The sequence below is a fragment of the Rhea pennata genome, chromosome Z (assembly GCF_028389875.1).
Source record: "Rhea pennata isolate bPtePen1 chromosome Z, bPtePen1.pri, whole genome shotgun sequence".
Lineage (NCBI taxonomy): Eukaryota > Metazoa > Chordata > Aves > Rheiformes > Rheidae > Rhea > Rhea pennata.
The window spans coordinates 20,951,014-20,969,739 of record NC_084702.1 but is presented as its reverse complement, the minus strand read 5'-3'; the positions used below and the strand labels follow the sequence as shown (position 1 = coordinate 20,969,739).

Below are 18,726 nucleotides of genomic sequence, written 5' to 3'. Positions count from 1 at the left end.
GAACGAGTCTCTGGAGCATCACAGTGAAATCAGTTGCTAAATCGTCTGGCGGGCAAGAGTCTGCCTCTGCAAGGGCGAGCTCGTCACTCTGACCTGTGGCCAAGATGGAGAGGGAGAGGGATGCTGCCAGAGGCAGCAGAATTTGCCAGTGTAAAGGTGCTAGTGCTTTCCTAAAACGTGTGGTTGGGAGAGGCTTATAGACACAGGAGCTGCTTGCATAGCAGGGAGAGAGAAGCAGGCAGGAGTTTGATGCTAACAGTAAGAAGTTTGTTAGAGTGGGAAGGAAAGGGTATTGAACTGAAACAGCGTGGCAAAGTTTTGACTTACGTCATGCTTAAGGTCTAGTTTGTAGTGCACTGTTGTATGGAAATACGGTGACAGCACATAGAGGTAAATTTCTTTTAGTGGGAATACTACTGGCTGATGAGGCCTATCTCTGCTACTGGAATATGTACCCAAGAATAGACAAAGCAAACTATTTCAAAGCCCCCCTGTGAAGTTCCCTAGCAGACTTTTCATAAACTAGGTGACTTCTCAACATGTACAAAGAGAGCAGAGAACAACTGTAGGACTAGTGGGCTTGGAAATTTGCAACCTGCAGGCTTCATCTGTGTCCAAGTGGAGGTAAAAATGTCTGTGGCTCTAAAGAAGAGACATCATGTACATGCATATATATTTATATATGCATGATACCTTTGTGTATCAGCTGTGCTTTTTGTCTGACAAGAAAACCAGTCGTCTGAGGAGGCAAACTGTACCTCAGACCTTATGGCCTGACTTCCTTGGTGAGGCCTTTTTGTTCTCTCTTTAATGATGATGAAGCTGTCACCCCTAGATTCAAGTTGCGTTTCAGCAGCTGGTGCATAGGTTATAAAATGAACTAGGTGACAGTTTGGGCATATTCAAAGTTAGGTTTAACTGAAAGTAAGTCCTAGAAGTAATCCCCCCAAAACAACGCAGAAGGGGAAAAAATTACCAGGTGGAGATGACCCAAAATATCCAGAAGATACAGTGAAGAACAGTGTGCCGGTTCTGTCAGTATATCTAGACAGAGGTGGGCACTGTGCAGAGTTGGCTCACTCCAAAGATACAGTCATTCGTAGGGTTTATGATATAGTGATATGACCCTATAGGTCACTGGGTATTTTTTGACACAGAATTATATTACAGGTGACCAATGGGGTAAAACAAAGCTCATTTAGGTTGCTATCACAGTGCTTTTGACAAGTTAACATAGGTCTTGGCTAATTGTCTCAGGTGGATCAATTAAGTATTACAGGGAGGCTTTTGCTGCAGTCACTGGTGTCTGAGGCACCAGTCTGAAGGCAGATTTGCAGCTAACAGAAGGGGATATTTTAGACTGGAGTAAGTCTTAGCAAAAAGGTGTTACTCAAAAATGTTTGGCAATTTGTAGGCTCTGGAAAAAAAATCTGTGAGACCTTTACATGTTTACATATACTGCTGGTGGTTACAGAATATGATGGAGTACTAGCAAGTGCATAGAGTAGGGTCTGTGGTTCACAGGAGTGTACCGTGTAGTTAGAAGTTAAGGGGAAAGATAACCAAACTGCCAACTACTTGTCTAAGAGAGATAGTGAGAGGGGAGCTGCAGGATTATCAGTGAGGGTTAAATACTAGATTGTGTCAGGAAGAGACTGTGCTGTGCAGGCACTGCAAGCCGGCTGCATACAGCTTTTCATCACCCCTCAATTCCTACTCACGTGCTTCTGGCTTGCGCCTCTCTTCAGAAAAGATATCCAGCTGTGCCACATCGTGTGCCAGTGTTTGGCATATAGCACATGTCACTTGTGGTTATTTAGCAGGTACGACAGGCAAGCCACTCTGCTCACGTACAGCAGGTGTGTGTAAATAGTTACCAACGGCACGAGGGATACCTCTGATGGTCTACAGGATACTGAGGTAACACTGGGATATTTCAGATATGGTTCCACCTACTGCTCTTCACAAGCTGACTTTTTAGTGGTGAACACCAAATAGCTCCTGACAGAAGTTTTGAGCCCCCCACGTTTTCTAATGAAAACATAAGGCTTTTAGTACTGCCTCGTACTTCCCAGCAACATCTTTTGAATGAGCACTTCGCCTTGTTCTAAGAAAGTTTTTCTTTTTTTAAGAGCTCATTTCACATTTAAGCTTGCCCTAAAAAGCATTACTTAAAAAGACCCATCTAAGAAATAATTCAACATTTTTGCCATGAGGCACCTACAAGCTTCATATAAATGGACCTGGAAGAGAAGTGAAGGAGTTTTAGATTTGCCAAAAATGTCCACTGTCATAAAAAAGAAAGAATTGCAGGAGTTGGCATTGTGTATAAAATGGTCTGTTGTGTATGGGTGAAAGGCAGGGAGAGAAGGAATGGATGGGTTTGTTCTAAGAAGATACTTTTTCTGTCACTTTGTTTTTGCATTTTTTTTTCTGGAAGAGAAAAGAAAAAAAAACCTCTGAACTGTATGGTCATGTCAAACTATGTAAGTCTGAAAAATAAGTTGTAAATTATAAGTTGTTATTTCTGATGTTACTGATTTTGATTCTAGTGCTTTACAGACTTTATTGCTTATTTTATTAACTAGGGAAAAATGTTGCTCACTTCCAATTTAATACATTTTTCCTCTCTCTCTCTCTCTCTCTCCTTTTCCTCGTTATGCCAAAATAAAAAAGCAATTACACTTCAGCCATTTACAACTGAAAATACAAATGGGAGATAGTTAATTTTGCTAGCCATAAATCTTAAATTTTACTTTTACATGTAACACACAAAATGTGGAAATAAAAATACCCTAAACATATATAGGAATGTGTGTGTCCATGTGCATGTATGTGCGTGTGTACCGAAAGAGAGAACTGTGTATAGCTCTGTTGGTGGGTAGAGATCTAAAAATGCAGTGGGTAGGAGAAGAACCTAGATTCCCACTCAGAAAGGGTAAATGAGCCTCTGGTTTAAGAAGATGCATGCAGCTGATATATTATGCAAGATTCAGAATCAAGATTTCATGAGGGAAGGAGGCAGGGCCTGGCCATGCAGATAACAGATCCCACACTGGAAGGCTCTCAGGTCTGTTAGCCAGATAGGGCAGCAGCACTAATTCTACAGCCTTTTTAGTCTGTTCTGTTACAGAAGGGGCACTGCCGGGTCAGTCAGCTCACTAGTAATTGTGTTTTACAGACTTCTAAAGCAATTGGCTCAGTCAGTCCCAATTCAATAAAAGTGGAGAGCGAGAGCGAGAGCACTTTTGTTCTATTTTTTACTTGAAATTATTTCATTCAGCAGTCTGTCTTTTTTATTACCAGGATTTGACATTAGCACTCCAAGCTATATTAGCATCCATTTCAGCAGTTCAGTAATGGTATTAAAAAAACACTTAACTTCAACGGTGAATGGTTGTATGACAGTACCATAAAAATCCACATTAAAAAAAAAACTTATGTATTTGTCCCTGCAAATTATTTTTCACTTGTTTAACCACTTCAAAACTACACTCTCTTGACTGGCATTTGCAAGGGCTCTAGCAGCAGGAAAAGCTTATAAAGGAGCTGAGAAGCAACTACAGCAACAACAGCATAAAGGGAAAAATTAAGACATTTAAAATAGGAAAAAACACATAGTAGGAGCACAGGAGCGCACACACACACACACAAGAAAGACCTCTCGTTTTGAGTGGGTGTGTGTCATTCATCAACTGAAGTAAGACTGTAAAACTCAAATCATCCAAGGTAAAATGTTTGGCATCTTCCATATTTCTGGGATTTAATTTTGAACCCAGCACTCTCCAAGCTTGGGACGGCAGCCTAACTACCTTGGCACTGCAGCACACTCGTAAATGACTGCATTAGGTTCTAAATTTTGATTAAACATTCTGTAATTAATCAATGGTAGACATGAAGCAGTTGGCAAGGTCCAGAGCTGCAAAATGTTTAAGACATAAAACATTACAAAGTAATTAGAATGTGCTCCTTCAAGAGAAGGATTGCCTTCAATAAAGAGGTAAATGATAGCATCATGTTTATTGTGGACGTAGGCAGCCAGTGCAATATGATAAACTGCAGGAGATACACATATCAGTAATCATCCACATTATTAGTGTCATTAATCATAATTCTAAAAATATGACAGCAGCAGCCAACTTTTTGACCAATTTTGCCTCTGCCTGTTGGCCGTTATAACTTCACTAATAGACTGCAGAGCTCCTGTGCGTGGCAGTTTGCATTGAGAATGGAAGGTTAATTATATTTGAGCTGCTGATTCCTTCTCTCCTCGGAAAAGACTGAGCACTTTGACAATCCCAGGAGCTCACTGCTGTTAAACCAGTAAAAGTACTTTATTGAAATTTTCTTTGTTGGTCAGGAATGAGTAGATGTTTCAAATGAGATATAAGCGCCAGGCTGGGACGGACGCTAATGTTTCTTCCAAAATAATCCTTGGACAGCAAGCTGAACTCATACTTCCCTTAGATATCTTTGCACAGTCTCTGGTGGATAGGTAAAAAGTTGAGAATTCAATAACCACTGACAATAGTACATATGGAAGAATCTCAGAGGATTGAAATTACTGAGGAGTTGGGGCGTCAGAGAAGGGAGGTTATAGGATAATCAGCTGTCAGTTGACCTGAAAGGGATACTTATTTAGTAATGTAAAATTACTAATAGAGGAGTGCTGTTGAAGTGCCACATCGTATTTTGTTTTATAGTTCCTCTGATATTATATAAATAATCCCAGCATTTTTAGATAAACAAAGCAGTGTGAATGAGAATCAGCATTGCAGTGTGACAGAAAGGAATGATTTAAATATTTTCCACAGAACCCGAAATTGTAAAAAAGACTTGCCTGGATCAGAGGTTTTGTTACAAACTTGGATATGTAATGCAATCAGTAAAGAGTTTATGAACCTTATAAGCAAATCTTGAGTTAATGCATTGCTGAGCATCGGTATCTGGGGAAAATAACTAGTTTCAGAGCAGAACTGGAGGAAGCTAGGTGTTCTGACTGTTTTATTTGGGGATTTTGCATTTGCTGAAACTTGAAACTCAGAATTCATGAGTGTGATGCTGAACTGAAGGGACTGTTTGTGTAAAATCTTGCAGAACTATCACATTTTGTATGGCTGTTGTAACAGTAAAATCGGAAGTAAAAACTACTGATTATAAAACTTGGATCATGTAATACTTAGAGGATTTAATTTTGAAAGTAAATGTTATTTCATGTGTTTTGGCAACAAATTCTCACTAGATGTTGTCTCCATACTTCTTAAGAGGAGACAGTCTGCATGACAGAGCAGCAAAATACGTAAACACACAGGAGATGAGCACGTAACAGCCAAGTGCTGTGCGTGGCCTTGTGTGAGTCACCTGAATGAGGATGAATTTTGCCGTAGAGCATGTATAGATTCTAGAAATAGCTTATGATAGATGGACTAAATGTCAGTTTTTCTGAGCACTTGTAATTTCCATTGAAAGACCATGTCCCACATGTGATGACCTTCTTGTTGCATGTAACATTGCTACATTTAGATAGTTCACTTTGGAAATACTTGGTGGGATAAATTGTTTTATCCTAAACTTTCTCAACCAGTCCAGATATTGGACAAGAGCACTGGCTATTTTGTAAGGAGTCTGTTTTGCGTCCAGGCAGCTAGTAAAGTGTGAGGTTGAAGTGTTGCAAAACAATTATGATCATTTCTGAGTAACTTTGGCAAATATGTCAGTGGTTGTGCTTTTTGTTTGTAATATCTTTTGATCTTTAATGGACAACAATAGTAATATATTAAGAGTGCAACATGACCTCGATGCTTCTGAGCACACACAGCTGTTGTGAAAGTGTAATTCTGTTCACATCGTAAGGACCGTCTCACTAAACACCTCAACAGGTATGTACCGAATTATTGGGCCTTTCCAAGAGTCCAGCGCCTGTGAGATTTTACACTGAAACGTGGTAAGGTAGCACACTTTGCCATCAGATAACAGTTCCGCATTTAACCTGAGTATCTGTTTGCATAGCTGGCTATCCTGCCTCCACAAGTGCCATCTCAACATTAACATTTTTTATGCATTCCACGGCAATGACAAATTGTTTTCTGACTCTAACTGTGGATTAAGTATGCATAAGGCATGTTTGCCTCTGCCAACAAACCAATAATTCTCGCTAACATCTTCAGAGTTACAACATTTATAAAGTTGCAAAGTGGAGTAAACAAACCATCTGTTTGGCTTTACCATATATGTCATGCTCTCTTATTAGCATATTACAATTCATTTAGTAAACAAATTTGGTGATTTTGTTCATGTCAAAGTTAGAGTGAGCTTGAAGATGATTAACATTCCTGGGACAGGCACATTAATACATTGCTTCCTCTGCAAAGTTAAATGGCTTCTCAGGAGAATCACCCCTTGTTGACAAGATGAGACTGTCAATTTTGTTTGCCTGCCACATTAGGGGATGGGAAGCTCTGAGAAAGAGGAGCAGTGTAGGCAGCATAATTCACTGCGAATTGAAAAAAGAAGTCTAATTCTGATAAATGGTCGACCCCAATACATCCTACCTGTTATTACAACAGACGTGCCGTATCTGTGCAGTAAATTAGTTAAACCCCTAAAGAGTTTGGTGGGAGCTTATCTTCAAGTGAATAATTTGAGTGTAGAGGGAGCTGTCTTCGTGACCAGTGTGAGTGATTTGTTTCATATTGAAAGGGATTGAAATGACTGGGCTCCACATCTTTAATTTGCAAGAACTTGCTTGCCCTTTATTTCCTGCATTTTATAAACACTTTTTCTTTTCTTTTCTTTTCTTTTCTTTTCTTTTTTCTTTATTTTTTTCTTTTTTCTTTCTTTTTTTTTTCTTTTTTTTTACTTTTTTAAATAGGTACTGAACTGTATTTTACCTTTCGGATTTTCTTCCTATGAAAGGTTAATATTTTTCAGATTCCATGCAATTTAAAGCCTCAAGAACGGTGATGTAATTACCCAAACTGCTCATGTAAAAATGCCATGGTTTCATTTAGTAGTAGAGCTTTTTGTCTTCACCCATTGTTCTAAAGTACTAGCCTCTATCCCTATTTTCCCCCTTGCTTTCAGAGGCAAATTAAGGATGATCAGGTACATGGAAGTGGTAATGCATAGACTAAAATCTTGTCCCCATTTAGATAAACGTGATTTTTATCATTTACTTCAAACCATGATTTCAAACCTTGTTATCTTTGCTTAGATTTAAGGATATCTCTCTCTCTTTTTTTTTTTTTTTTTTTTGGTACATTAAAAAAATCAGATATTTTCAAAGCCTACTGAGATTTGGGCAAAATTAAAATGATAAATAAGAGAAAAAATTCTTTAACAGTATGAATTAAATTCCAGGAACTATTTCATTGTTGATTTTTCTTAAGTATATGACAAAAATGATTGCTACTTCCTTCCTGAGGAAACATCAGAATTAAGGCCACATCTTTTTTCATAAATATGTACACTATTATATTTAGCCAGAGTGTTACTTTCTGGTTCTTTGTTTTTAGCTGCATGAAACTCAGCACTTTCAGTCTGCAGAGATTCTGAGAAAGGACAAAATTTTGGATTTACTTTCTATTACACTCACATATTCTGAACCTTTTTGTGAGTTTCAGGCTTAAATAAACAGGAAAGCAACATGAAATTGAGGTAAGACCACAGTGCATTGCCATGTTATAGACTAAAATCATGTGAAAGTTTTAAATGAAGCTGTAAGCCTTAACTGACAACCTTCGAGGTGAAGAGAAACAAAGAGAACTCTGATTCACGTCTTTTCGTTGTCGGTAAGGAAAGTAGACTATCGAGCTGGTTAGGTGTGGAGGAACTCTCCTGGGAGGAGTAATGAAAGCTTCATTCTTTATGATGTTTTAAGATGGATTGACAAGACTTTAAACTAAGTGTGCAGGAGGATAGCTTGTCTGGGGTGTCTACAGCATGAGCAGTTACTTCCATATCCACTGTCAATGAGAGGTTTGCAGATCTCTGTGCGGACTTTCAGACAAGCATATCCTGGCCTTTGGTTTTGCAATAGAACCTCTGGCTTCGTAACCAAAAATAAGTTTCTTTCTTCTTAAAAAAATATTGACTATTACTTGGAAGGAAGAATATTTAATGTTGTGTTTTAATGTATTAAGTCTCTAAATATAATTTTATCATGTTACTTAATGCCAGGCTCGCTTAGTGTAATTTAGAACAAGGTGCACCAAGATTAGTGGCTAACTGCTGTGAGCTCCTGTCTCTGATTTCTTAGCAGCATTTGAATGATCAAGCTGGGTGACATTATTTTGGCATATCGTTTATTTGTCAAAAAAGCATTTCCAGAACTCCTGAGCTATAGGAGGTTTGAGATAATTGTTTTAGTTGGAAATATAGGAAATATAGGAAGGAAGGATGTTGGGGGATACAACTGCAACTGGGATACAACAATACCGTACAATCATTTTGATGCTGGAGATTTGCAACAGGGATGTTTGGCACTTACAGTCAGCCAAGGAGGAGCAAGGGACCAATGGCTAGGACATGTTGCTAGGATGTTGGAGGTTGGCTGGGATGTCGAAGGTTGGCTTGACCTTTCTGTCTGACTGCATCAGGGGACAAAAAAGGAGTTTCCTTAGTCCTTAACCGACTGCCCTAACAGTTATGTTGTTGAAACAGTCTTGCTCTCTTTTTCTCTCACCCACTTAATATTCAACTGTAATAATTATTTTCTCCTGTTAAAAATAGAAAATATTGCTTTGTGGTTCATTTTTAACCATCTGCCTTGCCCTGAGCTGTCAGCAAAACATACAAGTCAATTTTTCATGCACTTCATTTTGTGTTTTGTTTAATGCTTGAATTTAAATAAACAGAGTACTCTTTACATCCAAATTCCCAACTTTACTGTCCTTATTAGGGGTGAGATTTGTTCCAGTGCAGATTGCACTGCAACCACCTATGCTCCTGGTGTGCATGCACAACTGGCCTTGAGACTTTACACCACTCTCTGTGCCAGGACAAATTTTATTCTATGATAAATTCCTCCTCAGTCACTTCAAAAAGAAATAAAAAGAATAACTAAATAAAAATAAAATAAAATAAAACAGCTATTACATTTTTCTTTCCAACAAATGGATAGTAGATTAACAAACTCAGATTCATTGACAGGTGTGGAAAGAAACTGTTGAAGAGAACCAAGTCTGGATTTATGAGCTGTGTAAATGGCATGTACATTAATTGACTGTATTTCCTCGGCTTATAATCCCCTTTCTTTTGTTGATGCATAGTACTTCCCTCACAAGGGTAGTTTGCTAGTAGTAGGTGGGGTGGAACCAACAATGAATTGTAATTATGGAAGAGTATTTCTGTGAACTTACTCAAGAAAGGGAAGAAAATACCACCTCTGGCAGCATCATGTGGGCAGCCAGAGAGCTCCTGTGGTCGTGGCATTGCACGGCTACCAAAATTCCAGTCTGAAGAGGTAGTGGTGACCAGGGAGCTTTGATACCCTGGCCACTTGGCAGCAACCACAGAATTCGCATGTATCATTGTTATCATTGTCATCTTTTGCAGCACTGATTCATTCTTAAGATTACTGAATTCAGAAAGCTGAGCTTCCCTCTGGTGAGAACTTGTCCACACACTTCTGCCTACCGTATGACTAATTCATGAGTAGTAAGGTGGAAAAAGAACATTAATTATATGAAAAGTCAGGCATTCAGAGCTTCCTAAAATAAGTGAAACTTTGCTAAAAGTTTCTTGTCACAGCAAACTGCATCTCAAAACATCTTTGAGATATAGTCCCCTCATTTTTAAGGGTAAATGACATGTAATACAGAACTAAACAGATGCTTGGGCGTTCTTTGGCATATATTATTCTAATTTCTTAGAAGTAACTTTCCTCAGAGTCCTGTGTTACCTAGGATGGGGTTAGATCTGGTCACTGGAGTTGAGTGAGATCTGCCTTTAATTAAGCTCTTTGACCTTGTATTTCTGTCTTGAAGACCTCATTCTCCAGTTATCTTTATGCAATGTTTATATTGCCAGGATCAAATCTCATTGTAGTAGATGGTGTACAAATAAGCGGTCTAAGAAATCCAGATACATTCAAAGGATTTTATTAGGTCAGATGTTTATATATTTTCTATGCATATGTATACTTCTGCCATTTGTTAAAGTACTTTAAGATTTTTACCTGCAGATACAGTAACAACTGCAGACACCAGAGATGTCTTTAAATTAGCTAGCTCAGGTATGAGGAATAACATAGTTGTGGCAAGCTGAAGATCAGCTGGCTTTGGTGCATCTTGCTCATGATTTTCCACCTGTCTGCTGGTAGGGTTCGTGCCCTGCATAAATCACTACACTGAAACTACACCTCAGCTTACATAGGGAACATTGTTTACATGGTCCTGGCAGCAGTATTCAAGGGAGGAAGGGGCAGGGGTGGTGAAAATCACAAGCAGAACAGCTGAAGAAAGAAACTGCAGGTGCCACAGGGAGCAGCAGGTGGACAGATGACAGCAAGGCTGACATTGTCTCAGAGCTTGTAGAGAACTTGCTAGGATTTAGGAGTGGCTGAGTGGATGAGGAAGAGTTGCAAAGGATTAGGATAAAATACTTCAATACTGTGTGGAGGAAGGGACCTAAGAACCCTCTCAGCAGTGTAATTAGTGGAATATGTACTGTTTTCCAAGGAAAAGTCAAGGAAGAACAGCACAGGATGAAGAAACTGAAGAAATAGATAGGGTTATCAGGACACAAGAGACTAAAGGCTTCGCCAATATTTCTAGTGCTATTTTTTGTTCTCTTCTTGTGTGTCTCAGATTGCTGTTTGAACCTGTTGGGTCAAAGTAGTGTGTCTGTGACATGCTCTTCTGCCTTTCCACTCGAATAATATTCTTTGTGGCTTTCAAGATGCTAATTTCTGTCCCTAAATTCAGCACCATATTCTATTTGTCAGTTACCTGTACCTACCTTTCCTGGAGCACCTGCTTTTTAAATTTCCCTGCCCTGTTCAGGAGACTATTTCTCTTTCTGCTCTGCCTTTGTCCCTGCTCCTCTTTCTTTACTCCATTTTTTGTTTATGAACCACTGTTTGCAGCTGTCCTCACATGAATGGGCATGCTCCTACAGCAAACTCCCTGCATTGTCTTTACCCCAGAAACCCTGGGAATGCTGCTGTCGTCCCCCAGAACAGCCGTCTTTATGCAGGGCACTGCTCAAGCAGCTCCCCGTACGTGGTCCTCAACCTGAGCCTCAGTGCACGTTGCTACGTTTGGTTGGGTAGCAGACAGCAAAAGGCCCTGGGTATTGCAGATTTGTGTGTCTGTAAAATCACACTTTCCTTCCCTCCTAATCCACTTATCATTCAGCTACTGGAAACCTGAGTGGCTAGTAATTTTGGCACACAATATTTTTAATTCTGACAAAGTGTGACTTTGGTTTTATCTTAACATTTCAAACATGCAGTGTCCAAATAAATGAACTTCTTCTCACAATGCACGCCTCTCATCCCTAACAGAATGTTTTTGCATGTGATATTTAGAGAAAGTATTAAACACAAGTGAAATAGATTAAGAAATGAATGTAAAAGAATCAATTCTTTTGAACTGTGGTTGCATAATGGAAATCGACTGCTATGAATGAACCTATGTTCAGAAGTTATGAACAGCAGAGCTAATGCACTGCCATGAGTTCATCTTTATTATTGCATTACACCTGAATCAATTGATAAAGTAGCTTTTTTTTTAAGGCTAGGAATGGCACTTAATTGAATAAAAGTCAATGTAATTATATTAGGAGAATCCAACAGTACTGCTGACAGCGGAAAAGGGACACTACTGAGCAGAGTGCCAGAACTTGTCCACACATTTCTGCACATCGTTTGCCTGACAGATATTATGGGCTGGTACATGCTTTAATTAGATTACTGATTGCCACTGCTGCAAGTGAGAATTGAATAAGGGAGGCATCTCTCCTTATCAGAGCATCAGCAGGGGTTTCATCCTTTTGCTGGTCTTTCTCAGAATGGCCTCTGTCCATCTGGGGCTCAGTGGCCCCTCTTTAACTGTGGTAATTTATTCTTATCTCTTCATTCAATGAATGTTGACGTTATTTTCACTGCGTGCCTAGCCACTGTTTCTCTCAGCAGCAAACCAGGGAAATAGCAAGTGTGAACATGTGAGAGGCAACAGACAGTTACAGCTCTCCTGACTGGTTTCTGCACCACAGCAAATTCCCGTATTCTCTTCAGTGTGAAATTGGGGTGGGTTGGGACAGGGAGGGGGAGGAAGTGAAGCTGGAGGAATGGTAAGAAGGAAACATATGAGCACTTTATGAGTAGTTTGCAGTTAGCATTACGATGATAAGCACAACTGTGCTTTTATGCTCATGTAATAACTCTGGTCAGTGTGGACAGGCCGTCACAGTAAGCATTTCCTGTACAGTACTTAGCAACTTTATTTGGAGTGTATGCCATCTGACACCGGGAAGGCAAGGAGCAGCGCTATGGAAAGAGGGGCTGCCGGGACTGCTGCTTATCATTCATATATGTGACACCGCATGCATCTGTTCAGAGCTCATTTGTGGATGATGATGAGGATGCTGTGAATTTGCTTTGATTAATTTGGTTTATGTTTCTCATATTGTGTGGTTGAGTCAGTATCCATCAGAACAACAGTGTAAGTGAGATTGCAGCTGACAAAAAATGATTTCATAGTCAAGACTTTGTTTAAAGTCCATATTTTGTTGGTTTTGGATATTATTTTCTTTTGTCTTTTTTTTTAACCAGATATGTCTGGATTGGAATGTGAATTTGTTCTCTCTCTCTCTCTCTCTCTCTCTCTCTCACCTCTTTCTTTCTCTCTTTTCTCCTTCTCTCTCTTCTCTCTCTCTCTCTTTTGTGATCTCAATTTAGCAAAAGATTAGAAAGCTGATCTTATCACAAGGTAAGCTCAGCCTTCATAAGTGCAGTGTGGGGATATGCATAATTATACTTCTGCGCCTCAAAAAAGCAACAATGCTTTACTTGCTTGTGTGAAAGGAGTGTTTCCCATGTGGGAGAAAAATGAGGAATGCTCTCCACTTTTTTATGCCCTTGCCCATACCTCTCAACTGTCTCTCCTTAGAATAGAAATGCTCCATTTTAGACGCCTCCCCACTCAATAATTGGATCTCGAGCAGACATGATTGGATTAAATTGCAGTTTTAGTAGCAATTTTACGTCAAAGGACAGTTACCTGCACTTGCCAGGGCCAATGGCAGGCCCAGTGAGTGGGCCAGATCATTGCTATTGCTATTATCCTTACTTATTACGGTAAATTATGTGCAACAGAGAGATGCATCACGAAATACCAGTGATAGAAAATTACAGAAATTAACCCCACATCACTTTAATCTTCCTACATTTGCATTTTCCTTGTTTGTCTGCATTGTATTGCTCTACCATGGTTGGAACTCCAGCTGGTTGAGAGGTATGTTTCAAAGGGTTTCTTAAACAAAAGCTTCCAATAAAGAAATATTGCTAATAGCTATTGTTTTCCTTCTCCCTTTTTTGTTACTGTAGGACATAAATGTTTGTAAAACATTTGGTCAATGTTATGTCTTCCTGTGTCAATTTTATACGTAGTACTTTTTGCAAATTAAAGTATTCCTGTGTTAAAATTCTCTCTCTCTCTCTCTCTCTCTCTGTCTGTCTTCCCCATCCCTGCCCTCTTTCTTACCCCTCCTACATTTGGGCTCTGATCTGCAATTTATAATGGGCAGACAGACTGGTGAGTCTGCATGTTGTAAATTGCGGGTTTGGGTCCTTAGCTTGCAAAGAATGTTATGCAGTAGAACTTCGCTAATTCTTTTGTCACTGATTTGAAAATTCAGTCACCCTCCAAAGAAAATAAGTATTTGTCCTCCTTTTCCTCAGGAAGAGTGCACATTCAGAATACTGAACCCTAAAGTTTTCTAATATTGAAAACTTTATATTGATTTCTCATCTTTAAACACTTTGACAAAAAGAGCATGTTTTGTGTTCAGAGGTCTTTGATGTCTGTCATGTTTGTTGGTTTCATTGTTAATTCAGAAAATGCAGTTGTTCAAAGAGGATTTTCCTGACACTACTGCAAATCAGTGAGGTTCTACTGCAATGGATAAATAAAGGCCAATGTCAAAAGTGGAGAGTAAAATACAGTATTTAAAATAATAGGCTGTATTACACAGCTACTAACCCAAAGGCTTAAGTTTTATTTGCAAATGTAGAGCTTTAATTCTTGAGAACAAAGGCCCTGATCCTGTAAAACACTTGAGAATGTTTTAACTTGCAGCTCTTGGGATCTGGTCCAAAGACCGCTGACGTCAGTGACAGTTTCTCCAGTGCCTCTTGAGCACTCAGTGACTTCAAGACATACCTAAGCCAAAGGCCCTGCTTAAGTGTTTTGACTGATTTGGGGCAAAATTCTGTATTGTCACTAGCATTTTTTATTGGAAACTACACCACTTCAGTCAGAAATTTAGCGCTGCAGCTAGACACAGCATGTAAATGTACAGATACATTTAGATATTGGGAAGAATATAGCAAAGAGCAACAGTACCCTCCCAAAAGGATGGAACCAGTGACTTTGTCTGAGATTTTCAGAAACTGATATATGGATTTCAGAGACTTGTTTTCCTACCCTCCTCAAGTCTTTTCCATCTCTATTTGGTCTGATTCTGAGTACTTTTTTGTTAGACTTATTTCATCAGAATCAGGATCAGAACCTCTAATTCAGTCATATTAATGTTTTTCTCTTCCTATATTTCACTTATAGAGCTGCATGAATACATATATATGTATATTTTATACTTATATATGTATGTATGAATGTATAAATATTCAAGTATATATATATATTTATATACAGTCTCACACAGATATTCTATATATTAATAATATCTTCTTCTGAGCGAGGCTTTTACGAAGACCAGTAGGGGTTCAGGGACCACAAATAGCATTTCACATTTTCTGTTATTCTAGTCCGTTTTGTAAATCTCAAACACCAGGGCTGTAGCTGCTGCTGGGGGCCAATGTTGATGAACAGTAGCTGTAACTGGAAGGGAGTCAAGGGGTTCATTTTGCTTGTTTTGTTTTTATGTTGCAAATTGTTCCTTTATAAAGAAACAGAATTGTCTAAGGAACATGGATAGGGGACAAATTATAAATTATTGTAAATCATTGCTAAATCAGAATTTGGATCTGGTGCTTGGCAACTGTATGTTTAATCAAAAATACTGTACATTTTTCCTTTCTTCCCTTCCCTCTTCCTTTCCCAGACACAGTGCTAACATAAACCTGCACCGTAAACTGTTGACCAAAGAACTGGATGACATGGGCCTAGACTCCTCACAGCCTTCTCTTAGCAAAGACCTCCGTGATGAATTTTTGGTGAAGATCTACGGCGCTCAGCATCAGATGGGGCTTGACATACGGGAAGACACCTCCTCGCCTGCTGGTACTGAGGATTCCCACATGAATGGGTACGGCAGGGGCATGTCGGAGGACTACATGGTCTTGGACCTGAGCACCACCTCCAGCATCCAGTCCAGCAGCAGTATCCATTCCTCCAGAGAATCTGATGCAGGCAGCGATGAGGGCATCCTCCTGGACGACGTCGATGGGGCAAGTGACAGCGGGGAGTCTGCCCACAAAGCAGATGCCCCTGCCTTAGCTGTAGGTATGGGCGCCGATGTCCCCGGATCCCTCATGTTCAACAGTGTTTCAGTGAGCAACGGTGGGATAATGTGTAACATTTGCCACAAAATGTACAGCAACAAGGGGACTCTCAGAGTGCACTATAAAACAGTGCACTTGCGAGAGATGCACAAATGCAAAGTCCCCGGGTGCAACATGATGTTTTCCTCTGTCCGCAGCCGAAACCGGCACAGTCAGAACCCCAACCTGCATAAAAACATTCCCTTCACTTCTGTAGATTAGTTAAGGATGGACGTGGCATAATGCCAGCTCTCACAGAGGGCCTACCACATTTGAACTGCCATATACAGTCTCTCTTGATATATATATATATATATATATAAAAATATACATATATATATAATCTTTTTTTTTCTTTTTTAACAAAAGAAAGAAACACCAGGTGCTTTTTCCCTTTGTTGGTTGTTGGATTTTTTTTTTTTTTTTTTTCGTTTTCTGGGGATAAAAACAAAAAAGTGGGATCTTTAATCTGGGGTGAAATACCCTTCATGAAAAAAAGCAAGCAAAAACAAAAACCAGACCCACAGAAAACTTGCAATTGTCCCTAGTTCTGTTATAAAGTTCTTGGTCATCTCCAAAGAGACAATTTGTTCTACCCATGACTATTGCCTGCAAAAATAAATAAAAAAAAAAGCAACAAAAAAAGCAAAGAAACAAAAAGGAAAAAAAAATATCTACTTAGTTGTCTTTGTGTCTTTAAAGATTGGGGATAACCTAAGATTGGGGATAACGTTCTACTAAGATGGGGATAATGTTCTACTAAGATGGGGATAACGTTCTACTAAGATGGGGATAACGTTCTACTAAGCATGGCTGTTACACTTGTATATATATATTGAGCCTTGATAGGCCTATGATGTAAAACAATTGTATTGATTGTGGTTTAACTCTTATTTTTTTGCTTAATTTTTACAGTTACATTCAGCTGTTAGGTAAGCAGGAAAAATAGTTCGCTGGCTAGTCCTACTCATTTATGTTAGCTTTAATGCACATTTTTAAAAGAACCACGGTCTTGTTTTAACTACCTGCTAGATATAAGTAATACAGAGGTGCTGGCATGCTTTACAGTACCTAGTCTGATACAGTTTTTTTGTCTTGTACTATTACATAAATCCAGTCATGCACTTTTTCGTACACTACAAGGGGATGTGTAATAATATCCATGCTTTTTTTTTCCTTAAACTATTGCCATATTTTCAGTAAGTGTCTTTAAAAAAATACACTTAGATAAAAGTGGTCTGGTCAGTATGAGGGCATGAATGCCAAACAAAGAGTATTAGTGTTTAGTGTTAATACAAAAGTGCCAACTTTGCACACATTTTGAAAAAAGAAAATGTACTTACTCACCATAACCACAGTTGGAGCTTTTGGACTACAGGAAAAAAAAGGAAAAAAAAAAAAAAAAAAAAAAAAAACAGAGGTGAGAGAAGGGGTAAAGTGAAATACAGAATTCTTGGTGCTTTTTGCAAGTGCCAATTATTATTAGAAACAATAGTGCATCCTTATTCCTTATATACTACATTACCTAGAGGAAAAAAACAGAATTGTGTCATCTGAATCAGTGGAGATTTTTCTTTTGCTGAACATGGATAATATTTGGGGATAGAGATGCTGATACTACTTGTCACAGAACAAAGATGGATATAATTTTGTGTGCTTCTTACCATAGCCTGGATTTTTGCAGTGGTTAAAAAAAAAAGGAACAAGGAAGTAATGTTAATAACTCTGTTGTTCTGTAAAGTTGTCTTATTTGCAGTGGAAAGTGCTGTAGTGTGATTAAGGCAAGTTTTATAGAAGCAATCAAAAAAAAAATTAATGGCAGAAGCACTTAGAAGCTCTGAAAACATATGCTGGACTTTTTATTGGGTAACTTTCCCTTTGGTTAAATTAGAGGCCAGAAAAAGGATCTCTAGTTTTGTTAATGTTTTGTGTTTCACCCACGTGGTTTGTCAGAAAAGAGCGAAAGTTTGGGGGAGAGAGAGGGAGAGAGAGCAAGTATGAGGAGGAGAGGGAGAAGGAGAAGGAGCAAGCAATGAGAAAGGGAGATAGAGAGGCTGTCCTCTGAATCTTTTTTGTTTCCGGTGTTTACACATATTGCTTGAGCTGGTAAACCACACTGGCAGCCTAAGTTACCACAACATACTGACTGAATGATGATATTTGCTTAAGTTCAGCCTACAGCCAAAACCATTAGGGTGAGTGTTGTAGACTTCTTCTTTTCTTTCTTTCTTTCTTCTTCTTTTTTTTTTTTTTTTTTTTTTAAGAAAAAGGGATATTTCAGCATACAATACAATACTCGTTCAGTGAGAATGTGTTTCTTTTCTGTATGTACTGATCCAGAACACTTTTTTTAGTCAAGAGTCAGAAATGATCCTTTCTTTCAGCTTCTCATTGTTTTATTTGTTGTGCATTTTGATCATTTTTATCTTTATGTCCACTTAAGTAGTTATTCTTGTTGCATTTTCTAGAGGAAACTGTTTATATGGATTTCTTTTTTTGGGGGGGGGGGGGGTTTATTATGCATTTCAGTATTCTTTTCTCCAAAATTAGGACTCAATAGCTAATAAATTAGTATTTCCAGTTCTCTTAAGTTTCTCTTAAGAGAAAAAAATCTTAAGAAAATCTCAGTATGCTCCCATAGGGTACAAGCTTCTGATCACTTTTTGACTCTTCACACTGATGAAATCATTTGTTGATCCCAGAGAAACTGTTAAAAAAAATCTTACATTCTGGTTTAACAAAAAGAAAGTTTATAGCAAAAAGCTAAGCAGTTTTGCTGTATTTTTTCTTTCATCTTTTTTATTCTTCCTCAAAGTCTCAACTAGTTTGCCTTGTTAAATTGAGTGGAGAGATCTGCTTTGCTTTGTTTTATGTTGTGCAAGCCCCGTGTGTTTGTGAAAGAGGGAAATTAGAACAGTAAAGGTGCATTCTTCTAAAACACATGGACCTTTGTAGCGTTATCTGTACTGCACTCCTGTCCCCCTCCCAAGCTATTAGGAACC

General features: G+C 38.7%; 1 protein-coding gene across 3 annotated transcripts in view; it reads left to right on the top strand.

The window, feature by feature from the left end:
• The window catches only part of BNC2 (basonuclin zinc finger protein 2), a 352,528-nt gene that overhangs the window by 311,398 nt on the left and 22,404 nt on the right, over nucleotides 1-18,726 (top strand). Inside the window, exons 6-7 of one of the 3 annotated variants that reach the window (XM_062599498.1) lie at nucleotides 12,902-12,932; nucleotides 15,286-15,333. The exons of 1 other annotated variant lie outside the window; for it this stretch is intronic. In XM_062599498.1, the coding sequence (XP_062455482.1) occupies nucleotides 12,902-12,920 (19 nt within the window). In that variant the 3' untranslated portion in view covers nucleotides 12,921-12,932; nucleotides 15,286-15,333. Of the gene's footprint in view, nucleotides 1-12,901; nucleotides 12,933-15,285; nucleotides 16,012-18,726 lie in introns of those variants that run through there. One more of the 3 variants, XM_062599497.1, reaches the window with a different exon arrangement.